General features: G+C 42.3%; 1 protein-coding gene across 7 annotated transcripts in view; it reads right to left on the reverse strand.

Annotated features, from left to right (window-relative positions):
• TACC1 (transforming acidic coiled-coil containing protein 1) overlaps positions 1-12,711 on the reverse strand; it is an 85,877-nt gene that overhangs the window by 20,432 nt on the left and 52,734 nt on the right. For 2 of the 7 annotated variants that reach the window (XM_040643238.1, XM_008686615.2), the window contains exons 3-5: positions 8,207-9,305; positions 4,571-4,631; positions 2,137-2,257 (exon numbers count right to left, since the gene is read on the reverse strand). In XM_040643238.1, coding sequence (XP_040499172.1) covers positions 2,137-2,257; positions 4,571-4,631; positions 8,207-9,305 — 1,281 coding nt within the window. Of the gene's footprint in view, positions 1-2,049; positions 2,258-4,570; positions 4,632-8,206; positions 9,306-12,711 lie in introns of all 7 variants that reach the window. The other 5 variants (XM_040643237.1, XM_008686613.2, XM_040643240.1 and 2 more) reach the window with 3 other exon arrangements.

A 12,711-nucleotide genomic window follows, 5' to 3' on the forward strand; every position in this document is an offset into this window, starting at 1 on the left:
CTCAGACTAATCAATGTAGCAGATAAAACAATAAGCTCTAAATTTCAATGCCCTAAAAACTAAATTCATTGTCCCCATACGCTTTCAAACTCGTCTCCAGTCTACCTTCCACTCTACCACCAAAGGCAACATTTAAAAAAAATAATAATACCATGCTTTTTCTAATTAAAGGAACAGGTACTCATTGAAGAAATTTTAAAATGAAAAAGCACACAATTTTAAAGCTATGAGCCTCCATGTAGCAACAACGAACTATTTCAGTGTACTATCAACAGTGAATTATTTAAAACACAAATGTGACCATCACCACTCTGCTTCCAGACCTTCAGTGGCTCCCCTTTAGCTACAGGATCAAGTCGAGATTCTTCAGTAAGACCTCGTTTTCCCACTTGTCCTGAATTCACAGAGAACTGCTGAGCATTTCCCAACATGGCAGGTTCCTTCCCACCCCAGAGAGATTCTCGTTCCCTGGGGGCACATCTATGTATGCATCTATCAAGACCTGGTGCAAAGGCAGACTCCCCAGGAAACAAGAGTCTATGCTCCTGACGGAGCCAGAACTCCTCTCCCACCTCCACAGCGCCTACCACTCCGCATGACCGCAGCCTCTGCTTGCTCCCAGGACACGGCTCCTCAGCCACATGCACTGGAGCACTAGCTAGTCACGAACTCTGAGGACAGCACCATGGCTAACCCCAGCTCTAGAAATTTCCGTTGGAGGAATGTCCTCCTAGTGAGGGAGAATATAATCCCATCAAATATCTACATGCTCCTATACCAGAGGAAATTCAAAGATGAATCACTCATAGTCCTTAACCTCAAGAAGTTTATCAAAGACACATGTTATAATAAATACGGGGAACAGGAGCGGTAAGAAGAAATGCGGTGGGAACATAAAGTATACGACAGAAACCTGAAAGAACGGACAGAACTTTTATAGGAGATGGCAAGGAAAGGTATTTCAAATACAAGAAATAATGCAGGTACAAGGGTACTCAGCACCATCCCTGGGATGATGTCAGAGCAGAAACCGGCCTGGGAAGAAACGTGGAACAGTGCCTGGCACGTTTACTCTACAGATGGGAGACGGAGACGTGGGCAGTGGGGAGAGGCTGAAGGGAGAACTCTCGAAAAGTCTGGACTTTCACCTGCTTCCCTGGTTTGATGACATGTTGTGATTTTTGAAATTCTAAGTATAAAAGTCCCCAGATCAAATTACATTGCTGCAAATCTGAGTTTTTAATAATGTTTACGGTAGTCAGGAACATGGTTCTAAACATTACACAAGTCAAGTTTAAGGCCACAGATGTCACTTGCCACCTGGACAAGGGCCTCAGTTCTAGAATGTTCTTATAAGTTCAACAGTGAGAAGCTTCAGCATAGGTTAGTCTAGTTAGTTCTTATGAGAACATTAAGGATTTTTCAGGATATTGGTCGATTTCAAGCTACCACATCGGTGAGTGGGAAAATGTATATTCTAGTTATGAAAGCAATCTCTTCCATGTTAGCATCGTGGTTAAAAGACCGTGAAACCAGACTCTTGAGGTTCAAATCCTAGTTCTACCATTTGCTAGTCAAGCGACCTTGGCTGGCTGACTTAACTTCTGTGTCTCACCTTCCTTCTCTGAAAAATGGGGGAAAAAATACTACTGACCAAGGAGTAATCAATTAATAGACGTAAAGCACTTAGGACTGTGGCCGCATGTGGCAAGGCACTACACGTGTTACTGTTATTTCTCTAAGTTGAACAACAATCACAACATGGCTACAGGCCATGATGTGGTCCTGGTCCCGTAACATCATTATTCAAGTAGTCTCATACATCAGTGTCTCCTGTGCATTCTGCCACGCTCATCCCTATGTCTCTGGTACTTCGATAAGACACCCTCCTGTGCCTCTTTTCTAGGTAAAGCAGCAAAATAGATCGGCCACCTCTATGTATCCTCCAAGTGACCCAATTCTCTAATCTCTTTAAAGCGCCTCCTGCATTAGGCTCTCAGGCATTTCTAGGCTTTTGTACATTAGAAAGATGAACATATACTTCCATACCTGCTTCTGAGGATGAAAACGCATGATTTATGGTAGACACGGGAACATTGGAACATTCAAAGTACTCCAGGTCTTCCTCTGGCTCACCTTTCACCTCGGCCCCAGCTGATTTCTGACCAGATGAAGTGGACGCCAGTTTCTCCTCGTCAGTAGCGTGGCCATCCCTATTAGAAATGTCTGAAATCTGGGAGATCACTGCTCCTTCATCCTGGGAAACGCAACAGACCAGATGCTACCGTTTAGGAGGACCAGCAGTGGGAAGGCCACGTCTCAGCCACCATTCCACATAGATACCCAGTAAGACTTCACCATAGACTTCGGTACCAATCAGGGAGGAAGCTGGGGTCTCTCCATCATAGACTACTATGCCTTCCAGAACCTAGCTTCTGTTATTCACACATGAGGTCTGCAAAATTAACCTTTTCCAGCCTAGATTTATAAGCAAGAATTTTAAGTGGTCCACAGTGGTTTTCAAATATTTTGCTCATATACCCCCCTGAATTGTTTTGGAATATCGATGTACCCCCATCGCATTTTCAGGTGACATCCAAAAACTTTTCAGCATAAATATAAAAAATTGCAAAGGACATAGTATCTGGTATACTTTAAAAATGGGCTTTGCTTAATTCAATCTAGTTACTCCAGTGATTTGATGATGCCCTATCATCTACTTAAAATCAAACATGAACAGACACTCTTTAATAGTTTTAATAGTCAGACATTTGCATCATTGTTTTTCCTCTCTGAATTTTTATTTCCCTTCTACTTCCACCAAGATATCATCCTTAAAAAAAGCATTTGTATGCTTGAAAGTCTTTTGAAGTTCTCCCTATCATTTTTCTCAGTTAAGAAAGTTAAAAACTAAAAAAAACTTCTATGACCGTAAGTCTCTAAGTACTAACATTTTTTTCTTCTGGAGAGATATCATTATAATTAACTAATGTACAATTTAAAGATTTTTATTTATTTATTCGATAGAGATAGAGACAGCCAGTGAGAGAGGGAACACAAGCAGGGAGCGTGGAGAGGAAGAAGCAGGCTCATAGCGGAGGAGCCCGATGTGGGACTCGATCCCGTAACGCCGGGATCACGCCCTGAGCTGAAGGCAGACGCCCAACCGCTGTGCCACCCAGGCGCCCCAAATACAAAAGTTTTTACTAAAAACAAGTATCGATTACGTTTTGCTGTACCAATTATTTAAAACTTTTGCAGTGTGATACATGTTATTTTTCTGAATCAAATCAAAGGTAAATTTCTCATGGTTCTTGTTGCCTGCTTTAGCAGTATTGGAAAGTGGATACTTCACACATTTGTAATAGATGAAAAAATAAATGAGAGGGCAAATCTTTTTTTTTTTTAATCTTCAGCCATGTACCAAGTTGTTGGTCCAAACTGTGTAAAATAAGTTAAATTTCAAATGCATTTTATTAACCAATGAATGTATTTCTGTAATCACAGTTATGCTAAAATAAAGTTTTAAAAAGGGGTCTCATCACAATCAAATGGGTCCGGAGTTTTGTTTCTTTTGTGTTTCCCAATTCATACAATAATGGACAAATATTTATTGCTACAAGGAGACAACAGTCCATATGAATTTTAATCCTGTTTTTCATTTTTATAATTATAAATATAAATTATAAAAATTTCATTTTATAATTATAAAATTATAAATTTCATTTTATAATTATAAATAAGAAGCCTTAGATAGTTAAGCCTATTTATACAAATAGATGAAAGAGAAAAACGTTTTGTGATAGAAATGTCTCTCAATTCTTGGAACCCCTTTCCAAGTTACGTACCAAAAATTCTATCATCAAAAATTATTTTGGGGGCGCCTCTGGGTGGCTCAGCCAGTTAAGCACCTGATTTTGGCCAAGGTCAAGGTCTCATGGTCCTGGGATAGAGCCTTGCTTCTGGGATCCCTGCTCAGTGGCAGTCTGTTTGTCCCTCTGTCCCTACTCTGGGTCATTCTCTCTCTCTCAAATAAATAAAATCTTTTATTTAAAAAAAAAATCATATTTTTACTGAGATATAATTGACATACAACATTGTGTCAAAGATAATTTTTAATGATCTATCAGGTGACAACTCAGGTTCTCCCACTTTGTTGAAAGCAATGAAGTGGAAAACCGACTGACTTAAAAAAAATTATTATCCAATTATCAGAGTCAACCACTTTCTAAAAACATGCACCAATATTTCAAATCTGCCCTTTGTTTGGTGCCCAGACATTTCATACCCAGTGAAAATGCACCTTAGTAAGATTTAGAGTGACAGGAAACTTTACCCCAAAGAAGTGGGAAAAGGGTTAATGTGAGGGGGCTCCCCTGTTCTCAGGAACCTTCTCAGGTCACTTTAGGAAGTTAAGGGTCTGGAAATTGGTTTCCTCAAAGCCGGATACTCAGACAGTTGGAAACTCTTCATTAATCCCCCAGCTCCCCACGCCCCACCAGGAGGATACAAACTCCAGTTTGGGGGACCCCTGGTCTAAGAGACATTCTGGTGATGGGCACAGACTCACCTGAGAACAGCCATCCAAAGTAAGAGACTGTGTTTCATATTTCTTCACCTTACAGCCACTCCTGGAAAGGAAAAAAAACAAAAACAAAAAACAAAAACAAGCCACTTTGGAATCACATTGACAACTTCCAAGCTATGGGATGGAGCAGAGAAAGCAATGTGTGCAGAGAGAAGCCAAAGCATACAGCATCACACGTTCTACACCTACACGTTAGAGAGGGCAACACCTTTCCCGTCTCGGAGTCTCTCCCAGGAGACAGGGCAAGCAAGGGACTATAGCTCAGCTCATTCTCTGAAAAGACCTCCTCACGTGCTTCTGCGGGACGTTTAACACCAGTACTCTGACCCCTATGGCTTCTGCTTACACATCACCAAGCCCTTCAGAGGTACCCTTAGCACCTAGAGACATTCAGTTAGTTCATCTGATCCTTACTCCCTTGGCTGTAACATTCATTAGAAAAATTACCACACTGGACCAGAGTCTTTAAAAAAGTTCTTTATTGCACTAAAAACCACATAAGTCTGATAAGACAGTTCCAGACCTGTGTGCTAACAGAGAAGAACTATGGTCAACGGAAAGTACAAAAATAAAAATATTTGTGTCAATGGTTACCATTCCTATTAAGCAGTAAGATGGAAAACGAATGTCATGTATTTGTGCAAAGGTTGGAAGTGGGGAAAACTCCAAGCACCTGTTATTTTTTAACTAGCATAGAATTTATGACCCGAAGACTAGTTCAGATTCTGTTCTAACGAACGTAAAATTCCCAGTAAAAAAGCCACTCTGACAAAATAAATAAATAAATATACACCTTTTTCTTCTTCTTCTGCGGGGAGGGGAGGTGCATATAAAGTTACCAGAATGTGCACGATCACTATCTAGTTTCCGGGGTTTTGTTCCTAATGCTCTTACTAAATGCCACCCCCTGCCACTGAACCACCAAACTGGAGTTGCCTCTAACATGTATCCCCTGCCCCAAGCCAGCAACCTTATCCTATCAAAAAAGTCAATTATTTCCAACAACAGCAGAGCAGTCCCTCAGACCACTGGCGGGATGATCTCGGGGCCAAGCCAGCGCTCATTATCAAAGTGCCACGTGAGGCGTGCCAAGCCAGAGGACACAAGCTCTTGCACCTGAGGTGGAAGGCGCATCTCCACTCCTTTAGGTACAAATTGCAGGGCTAAGCTGACTCATGAAGTGGCAAATGAAATGCAAAAAATCATTAGAAGGTCAAACTCAGAAACAAGCCAACATGCTATGGAGAGATGGTCTGGGGAAAGGAACTGCCAACGGTCCCAGGGACAAACAGAAACGGCAGGAGTACTTACAACAGAAAACAGAGAAATTTCACTTGTTCAGTAGTCCTGATGCACCAATAAATCAGAGACAGAAAAGAGACAGACAGATGGAGAAAAAAATCATGTAAAGCCTGGAATATTTATCTGTAGTCTGGCAGATGTAAAGGCTGCAAAATTCTTTCTATGAGGTGGGATACAAATAAAAATGTCATACTCATGAATGTTATCACTGGTGAGCGAATGATTATCAGGAACCTCTCTCTAACAGACTAAGAGTAGTAGAAACACTCAGAAATGCCTCGTATTCAAATTTATAGATGAAAAGTGAACTTCCAAATACTTGTCAATATATAAAACCAACATTTCACTACTGAGAACATTTACTCTTAGATGTCTCGTCATCCAGATTAAAGGCAATGTGTGAGTACGATAGTTGACAATGGATCTGCTTCGAACTACCGTAAGTGTGTATCACTAAGAAGCTTGCAGTGATTTTACATAATTTATCTTATTTGAGCCTTTAATATACCAATCATAGATGGTACAATGTCTCCACTTTACAGAAGAAGCTGAGATGCCAATTGCATGCATCTTTTAAAAAGCCCCACAAGTAACCTGCTAACAGAACTTCTGACTTTCCACTCGATCCTACTTCCACAGGCACACCTCCAGCCTTTCCTACCGACGAAGTGATTTTCTAAAAACCCCAGAGTTACAGAAGAGGTGGAGCACCCTCTCTTACAGAAAGAACAAGGAGACAAGAGTTCTGATTGCATAAGAGTTTTAAAAAAAATCTATAAGGTATATTAAATCAAGAAGTTCACTCCCCAAGAACAAAACAGGAGGAAAACGCCACTGGGTGAGGGTGGCAGGACTCGAGAGGGTACTTCTCGCTCCTGCGAATTAGGTGTAGGATAAACTCCGTCCCTCTTTGGTCCAGATTTAATCCGATCTAACACGAATGCACTGGCTACACAGCTTCGATATGCAACTAGAAGGGAGGCCCCCGATGACTCCTTACCAACCTTGCTAGCCAGAAGCACCCCGTATTTCGGACATCCCACGTTTCCAAGCACCAAGGCAGTGACGGGGCCAGCACGTACCCGAAGCACTGACTAGAGAGGTAACTAACCTCGGTCACAGAAGAGCACCCTACGGATGCCCACTCAATATTTTCCAGCAACCATTTAACTGCTCATATACATCAAAGAACAGATCAAGAACTACTACTGACATTTCATTCACCTTAGACATTCTGGGGTTGCCGAGGAACTGATTTCTCATGGCTCAAGCTTCTTGGTCCTGATGCTTTCTGCTCTTTAAACTTTCCAACATGATTCATCATGCCATCTAGTATGTTCCGTCAGGTCACAGTAATGCTGACCATTACTTCCCTGACTCGTCTATGGTGACAGCTGGAAATGATGATACTTCTCATTCTCCCTTTTCACATTTCATCCTCCATGTCATTGGTCCTTCTCTGTATCTCATTTTTAGTAAAATGTCACAGGGACACAAAGGGATATATTGTCATCAACTCAAGTTCTGTGAAAAGGTAACTCTGTAACAAATTTAAACTGAAACTTTACACGAATAAGCTTGATCACTCTGAGAACTCCAAGGACCTTGGAAAAGTGGTTACCGAGGCCCCAGAAAGCGGGGCAGGGTAGGGAGACAACACACGACAAAAGACTCATTTAGTCAGAGTTACACGAACGTTTAAAATGTTCTTGATTCTCATTGGACATTTCCTGCCTTACTGATGGAGCCAGAAGCTAAACACGGAGACATAAGAATTCTAACCAACTTTTAGCGGTAGGTTTGTTTCCAACAAAAATCACGGCTTCCCGTTTTAAGACCTTTCAGGACCTTTCGGGACCATTTTGCACATGTTACTGATACTAGACAGGTAATCTGGAGGCTTGGAATTTTGTTTCATCCACAGGAGAATCTGAAGGAGAATCTGGCTAGCTAGCACTGACACTTGAATTCTCTATATAAAGTAATTCCTGACAGCCCAGATAGGGTTTCGGAAAACCATCAAATCTCTACCTATCGTACACTATTCTTTTTTTTTTTAAATAAGAGAAAAGTACCCAAGGTGTGGAGCTCAATAAGCTGAGGATTCCGAAACAAGGCAGACGCCTGAAAAGGAAGCCTCTGGTATTGCTGACTGTACACCAGAGTCAAGCAGAACAGTGAGGACTGCCGCAGAAAGCTACGAGCCGTGTCTGCCCTGATGCACCTCAAAGGTAACTTCAGTAGCCCAAAACAAGAGCAGCCGGCTGCCAAACTCAGAGTACACAGAACACAACACCCACACCCGCCGTCACTCACGTTATTAAACGCGACTTTGCCTTCTTGGGTGATTCTAAGATTTCATTAATAGGATTACCGGCGGGAGAACAAAAGTCACTGCTTGCTAACGTTGTAGTTGGTTTAAAGGGATCCATGGATTCGTCAAAGTGGTAGGAGCCCTTAGAGGAGAGAGGGGGGGAGTTCTGCAGAGTGGAGTGGCCCCCAAAGGGACTGAAGTTGTGGTGATCCCACTGGCTGGGATCCAGCTTAGCAGGTGCCTGGGACGGAGGAGCACTGTCTGCAGCGGGGTCTGCAGGCTGGTCCGCACCTTTGGCGCCTACCGGCTTACTAACGCTATCTTTCTGTACCTTGGGAGGCAGCCTGCTACCCAGTTTCCTGCCAAGCTTCCTTGGAAGGCCTTTCCTGGACTCTACATTTTCCACATCTTCTGTGAAATCAAACTCTAGTTTCAGAGGTGAGTTCCTTGACTCCTCCAGCAGCTCAACTCCTGAATCGTTGGTGTCACTGCTGGGAGTGCTTGATGTTTCCTTAATATCAGGGGGAGATTTCTGGATCCTGGCACCTCCTAGCAAAGGATGTGTGTTCTCCATCTCATCAGGACAGAACTGATAGGACGCCTGGGGGAGAAGCGTGCCCTCCAGGGCAGTATCAGTTTCAAAGAATTCGCCAATGGTCTTCTTCCTCAGAGAGACGGGCTTGGGTTTTCTTAGTTTGCTTCTGCTGGGAACAGGCTCTGGACAGGAGCCGCCGGCCTTGAGGTCAGCTTCTGTGGAAGCCTCCAGTGTAACCCCCATGGTGCCTTCTGTCATTGCCTTGTCCGGGGTGGCTTCTGGTGTGTTGGAGGGCAAAGCCTCACCCGAGACCACAGTTACACAGCCATAAGCGGCCTTTGTTCCTAGAGCTGCCGGGATATCTGGGGGATTCTTGGTTTCTATTGAAAATGGCCTCACTACTGAAATTTTGCTACTCTCATGTTCAGGTTCTTCTTTGAAATCCTTGACCGTGTAAGAATCAACAGCCTGCCAGGCTACCTCATTTCCTGAGGTTCTAGGACAAGTCTCAGATGAACATTGTTTAACCACTTCTGCTACCAGCTGTTCATCAGCTTCTTGTGATTCTGAAACAAAACACAAAAGCCATCTATTAAAGACTTATCTTTTTGGCACGGGTAAATATTCTCTACTAGCTGAACCCACAGAGACAAGCAGCAAGTTCCTCCCTCTTTGTTTTTATTAAGCATCTCTAAGATTCAGCAAGGTCAGCAGAGCAGCCTGAAAGGGAACAGCCGATGCTACACTCTAAAATCACTTTTCCTATCCCAAATTGTATATGTGTTTTAGCGCAGTTATATAAACAATAATTATACCAAACAGAGCTACTGAAGAAAGAGCTAAATAGACGGAGAGGCTATTCCATAGGCTAAAATAACTGGACTGGAAAGAACGTTAGATACTGCCAGCTTAGGTAGGGGGGTCAGATCTGGCCCCTGACAGCTTCAGGGTCCGAATGTTATGCAGGAAGCAGATTTTCATCTTTGGATGTCAAAAACAAGTGTTACCTCCTCCCCAGAATATTGTTTAAATTATTGAGCTGTTTCAAAATTAAATGAAAAACCCACCATGGCCTACCTGCCATGGCCTGCTCAGAGGAACTTCTCTGTAGACTTAAAAAACTAAAAGAACCAGCGGCACCTGGGTGGCCAGTGAATTGGGCGTCTGCCTTCAGCTTGGGTTGTGATCCCAGGGTCCTGGGATCGAGCCCCGCATCAGGCTCCCTGCTCAGTGGGGAGTCTGCTTTTCCCTTTCCTTCTCCCCGCCACTCATGCTATCTCTCAAGTAAATAATAAAAATGTGTGTGCGTATGTGTGTGTGTGTGTGAGTTTAGGAAAAAAAAAAAAAAACCTTGAAATAAAAAAAAATAATAATTTGAAAAATCAGATACAGAAATGAAACAAATAGTCCTGGGGCACCTGGCTGGCTTAGTCGATAGAGCATACATGCAACTCTTGATCCCAAGGGTTGTGAGTTCAAGCCCACGCTAGGCATAGAGCTTACTCAAAAAAGAAAAATCAACTGGATTTAATAAAACTTAAAAAAAATTGATGTTATTTAAAAACAACAACAACAAATAGTCCTTATTTTACTAAGACAAAAATCGTACAATAATAAAGTTATTTTTTCTTTAGAAGCTCTGTCACTAAGCTGGGCCAGGTACCCTCTCAAAGCACTTGTGAAGAATAAAGATCGTCTTTGACTTGGGTTTTATGAGAAGAAATGCTGCAATTAGGAAGGTGTACATGAGGGTATTTCTTTAAAGCACAAACTAAGATAGTGCTTTCCTGACTGAGATACCTGAAGTAACAACAGAAGAGCAGCAGCGAAAACCGAATAAATTGGTACGATCATGGTACCTCATGATTTTAAGGGGAACTCTGAGATGACTCTCTAATCCTACTTCCTAACCCTAATCCTAATCCAGGATCGAAAACACTGAGCCCCACGGGAAGAGTTTTTTAAAGCACTCAGATATGCTTTCTCGACTCCTTTCTGACTAGAATTAGGTGTGCAGTGACTTACAAACCGCTCTGCACAGTCGCTTCAGATATCCCACAATGTCCAATGTCAGTTTTGTTTTCAAATATACATTTAACTACTATTAATACTGTACTTTTTAAGAAGCTCTCAATACATGGTGTCTGGGATTTGCTTTAAAAATACTTCAAAAGAATTTCTTTTTAAAAATAGAAAGTAAAGGGGCGCCTGGGTGGCTCAGTCGGTTAAGTGCCCAACTCTTGACTTTGGCTCAGGGTTGTCGGGCTCTGCACTGGGCATGCAGCCTGCTTAGGATTTTCTCTCCCCAACTCTCTCTGCTCCTAGGTAGCTTCAGGATGAGGGCTGGTCACCGGAAAGGCCAAGCCAGGATGATGGGGTTGGAACGGTCAGCCCCACCCCACCCTCACCTCAGGGGAGGATAGAAGCCGGAAGTGAAGCCGCATCACCAACAGCCAATGATTTAATCAAACGTGCCTATATAATAAAACCTACATAAAAACCCCTGAACAACAGGGTCTGGGGAGCTTACAGGCTGATGACCTCCTCAAAGTGCTGGAGAGGGGGTGCACTCAGAGAGGAGAGGGCACGGACGCTCTGCACCTTCACCTCACTTTGCTCTTCGCAGCCTGAGTTCTGTGAGTCATCTAAACAAATCACCAAACCTAAGAGGAGGGCTGTGGGAACCCCCAAACTTAAAGCCAGTTGGTCGGAAGTACTGAAACTATTTGTAACTGGCATCTGAATGAAGTGGGGGGGGGGGACACACAGTCTTGTGGGAAGGAGCACCTAATGTGGGGCCAATGGAAACCATGGATAATTAGTGTCAGAATTCACTGAACTACTGATGCCAGGTTGGGGTCAGAGAATCCGAGAACATACAAAACAAGAAATTTGTCTTGAAACAGTGAATATTCAACAGAGATAGCCACAAAGGCCCCTGGGAGTTTTTAAAATGATGCTGTTAAACACTGCAATACTATATTTTTCCACCAAAAAGACTGAAACTCATGAGGAACCACTTCATATACTTTTTCTAAATTTTACATCTGCAAAATTGTTAGACACTCTTAGTAACTCAACTTTGAAACACAAATTTCCTTCTGCTCCTCTTTCAGGCTTCCAGGACAGTTGAGCTAAAGTATATTTTCAGGTACTAAGTGTTTCAAATCCTCATTGGTCACTACTAGCTTGTATAAATCAAGGTTTTCTCAATAACATATAACCCAAACACAACTCAAATATACCGATTTAGATTCCAATTTCGTTATTTTGCATTTTTCAATTTCATAAATCCCCTTATTTTAAAAACTGATGTTTTGAATCTTTACAACTATAATATATATCACTTCCCATGATCTATGTAGTCCTTTAATGAATAGCTCTATTTATATTATTCAAGTGATACAAATAATAATGAGATGATCTCATCTCAGTGTAACCCACTGTGGCATAACTGAGCACAGAGCAAATGCAATATGGAGAAGAACTGCAAGAGGGTCGAAATTCTAGGGGCTTCGGCGAGGGTAATGAATAGGAAGAGAAATATGGAATATTTAAGAAAGAAAATGAGGTAAAATTGATAAGGCTCAGTCCTTGGCTGGCCATAGGACTGAAGTCGACGGAGGTATCAAAGATGATTCGTAAGTTTTTAACTTATGGGAAGACAAGATGTATTACCATTCAATGACATTCTGGAAATACTAGCAAAAGAGTCTGGGGGCTGTGAGAGCGGGGCCAGGAGTTTGGCTTGGACACGCTGAGAGCTGTTTGGGTCTTTTAAGTAGAGATGTTGAGTAGGTAGTAAGCTCAGAGAGATCTGGGTTGCGAATAATACTTGACATAACTGAAACCATGGGGGTAGATGTGAGTCCCTTAAAAGCCACATGGAATACGACATAATTATAAGTTATCTCCATTTAACACTTTCATCGTTGAGCCTCAGCATATTTTAAATCTGAATTTTTAATTTAT

This window comes from Ursus maritimus, unplaced genomic scaffold (assembly GCF_017311325.1).
Source record: "Ursus maritimus isolate PB19 unplaced genomic scaffold, ASM1731132v1 scaffold_28, whole genome shotgun sequence".
NCBI classification, from domain to species: domain Eukaryota; kingdom Metazoa; phylum Chordata; class Mammalia; order Carnivora; family Ursidae; genus Ursus; species Ursus maritimus.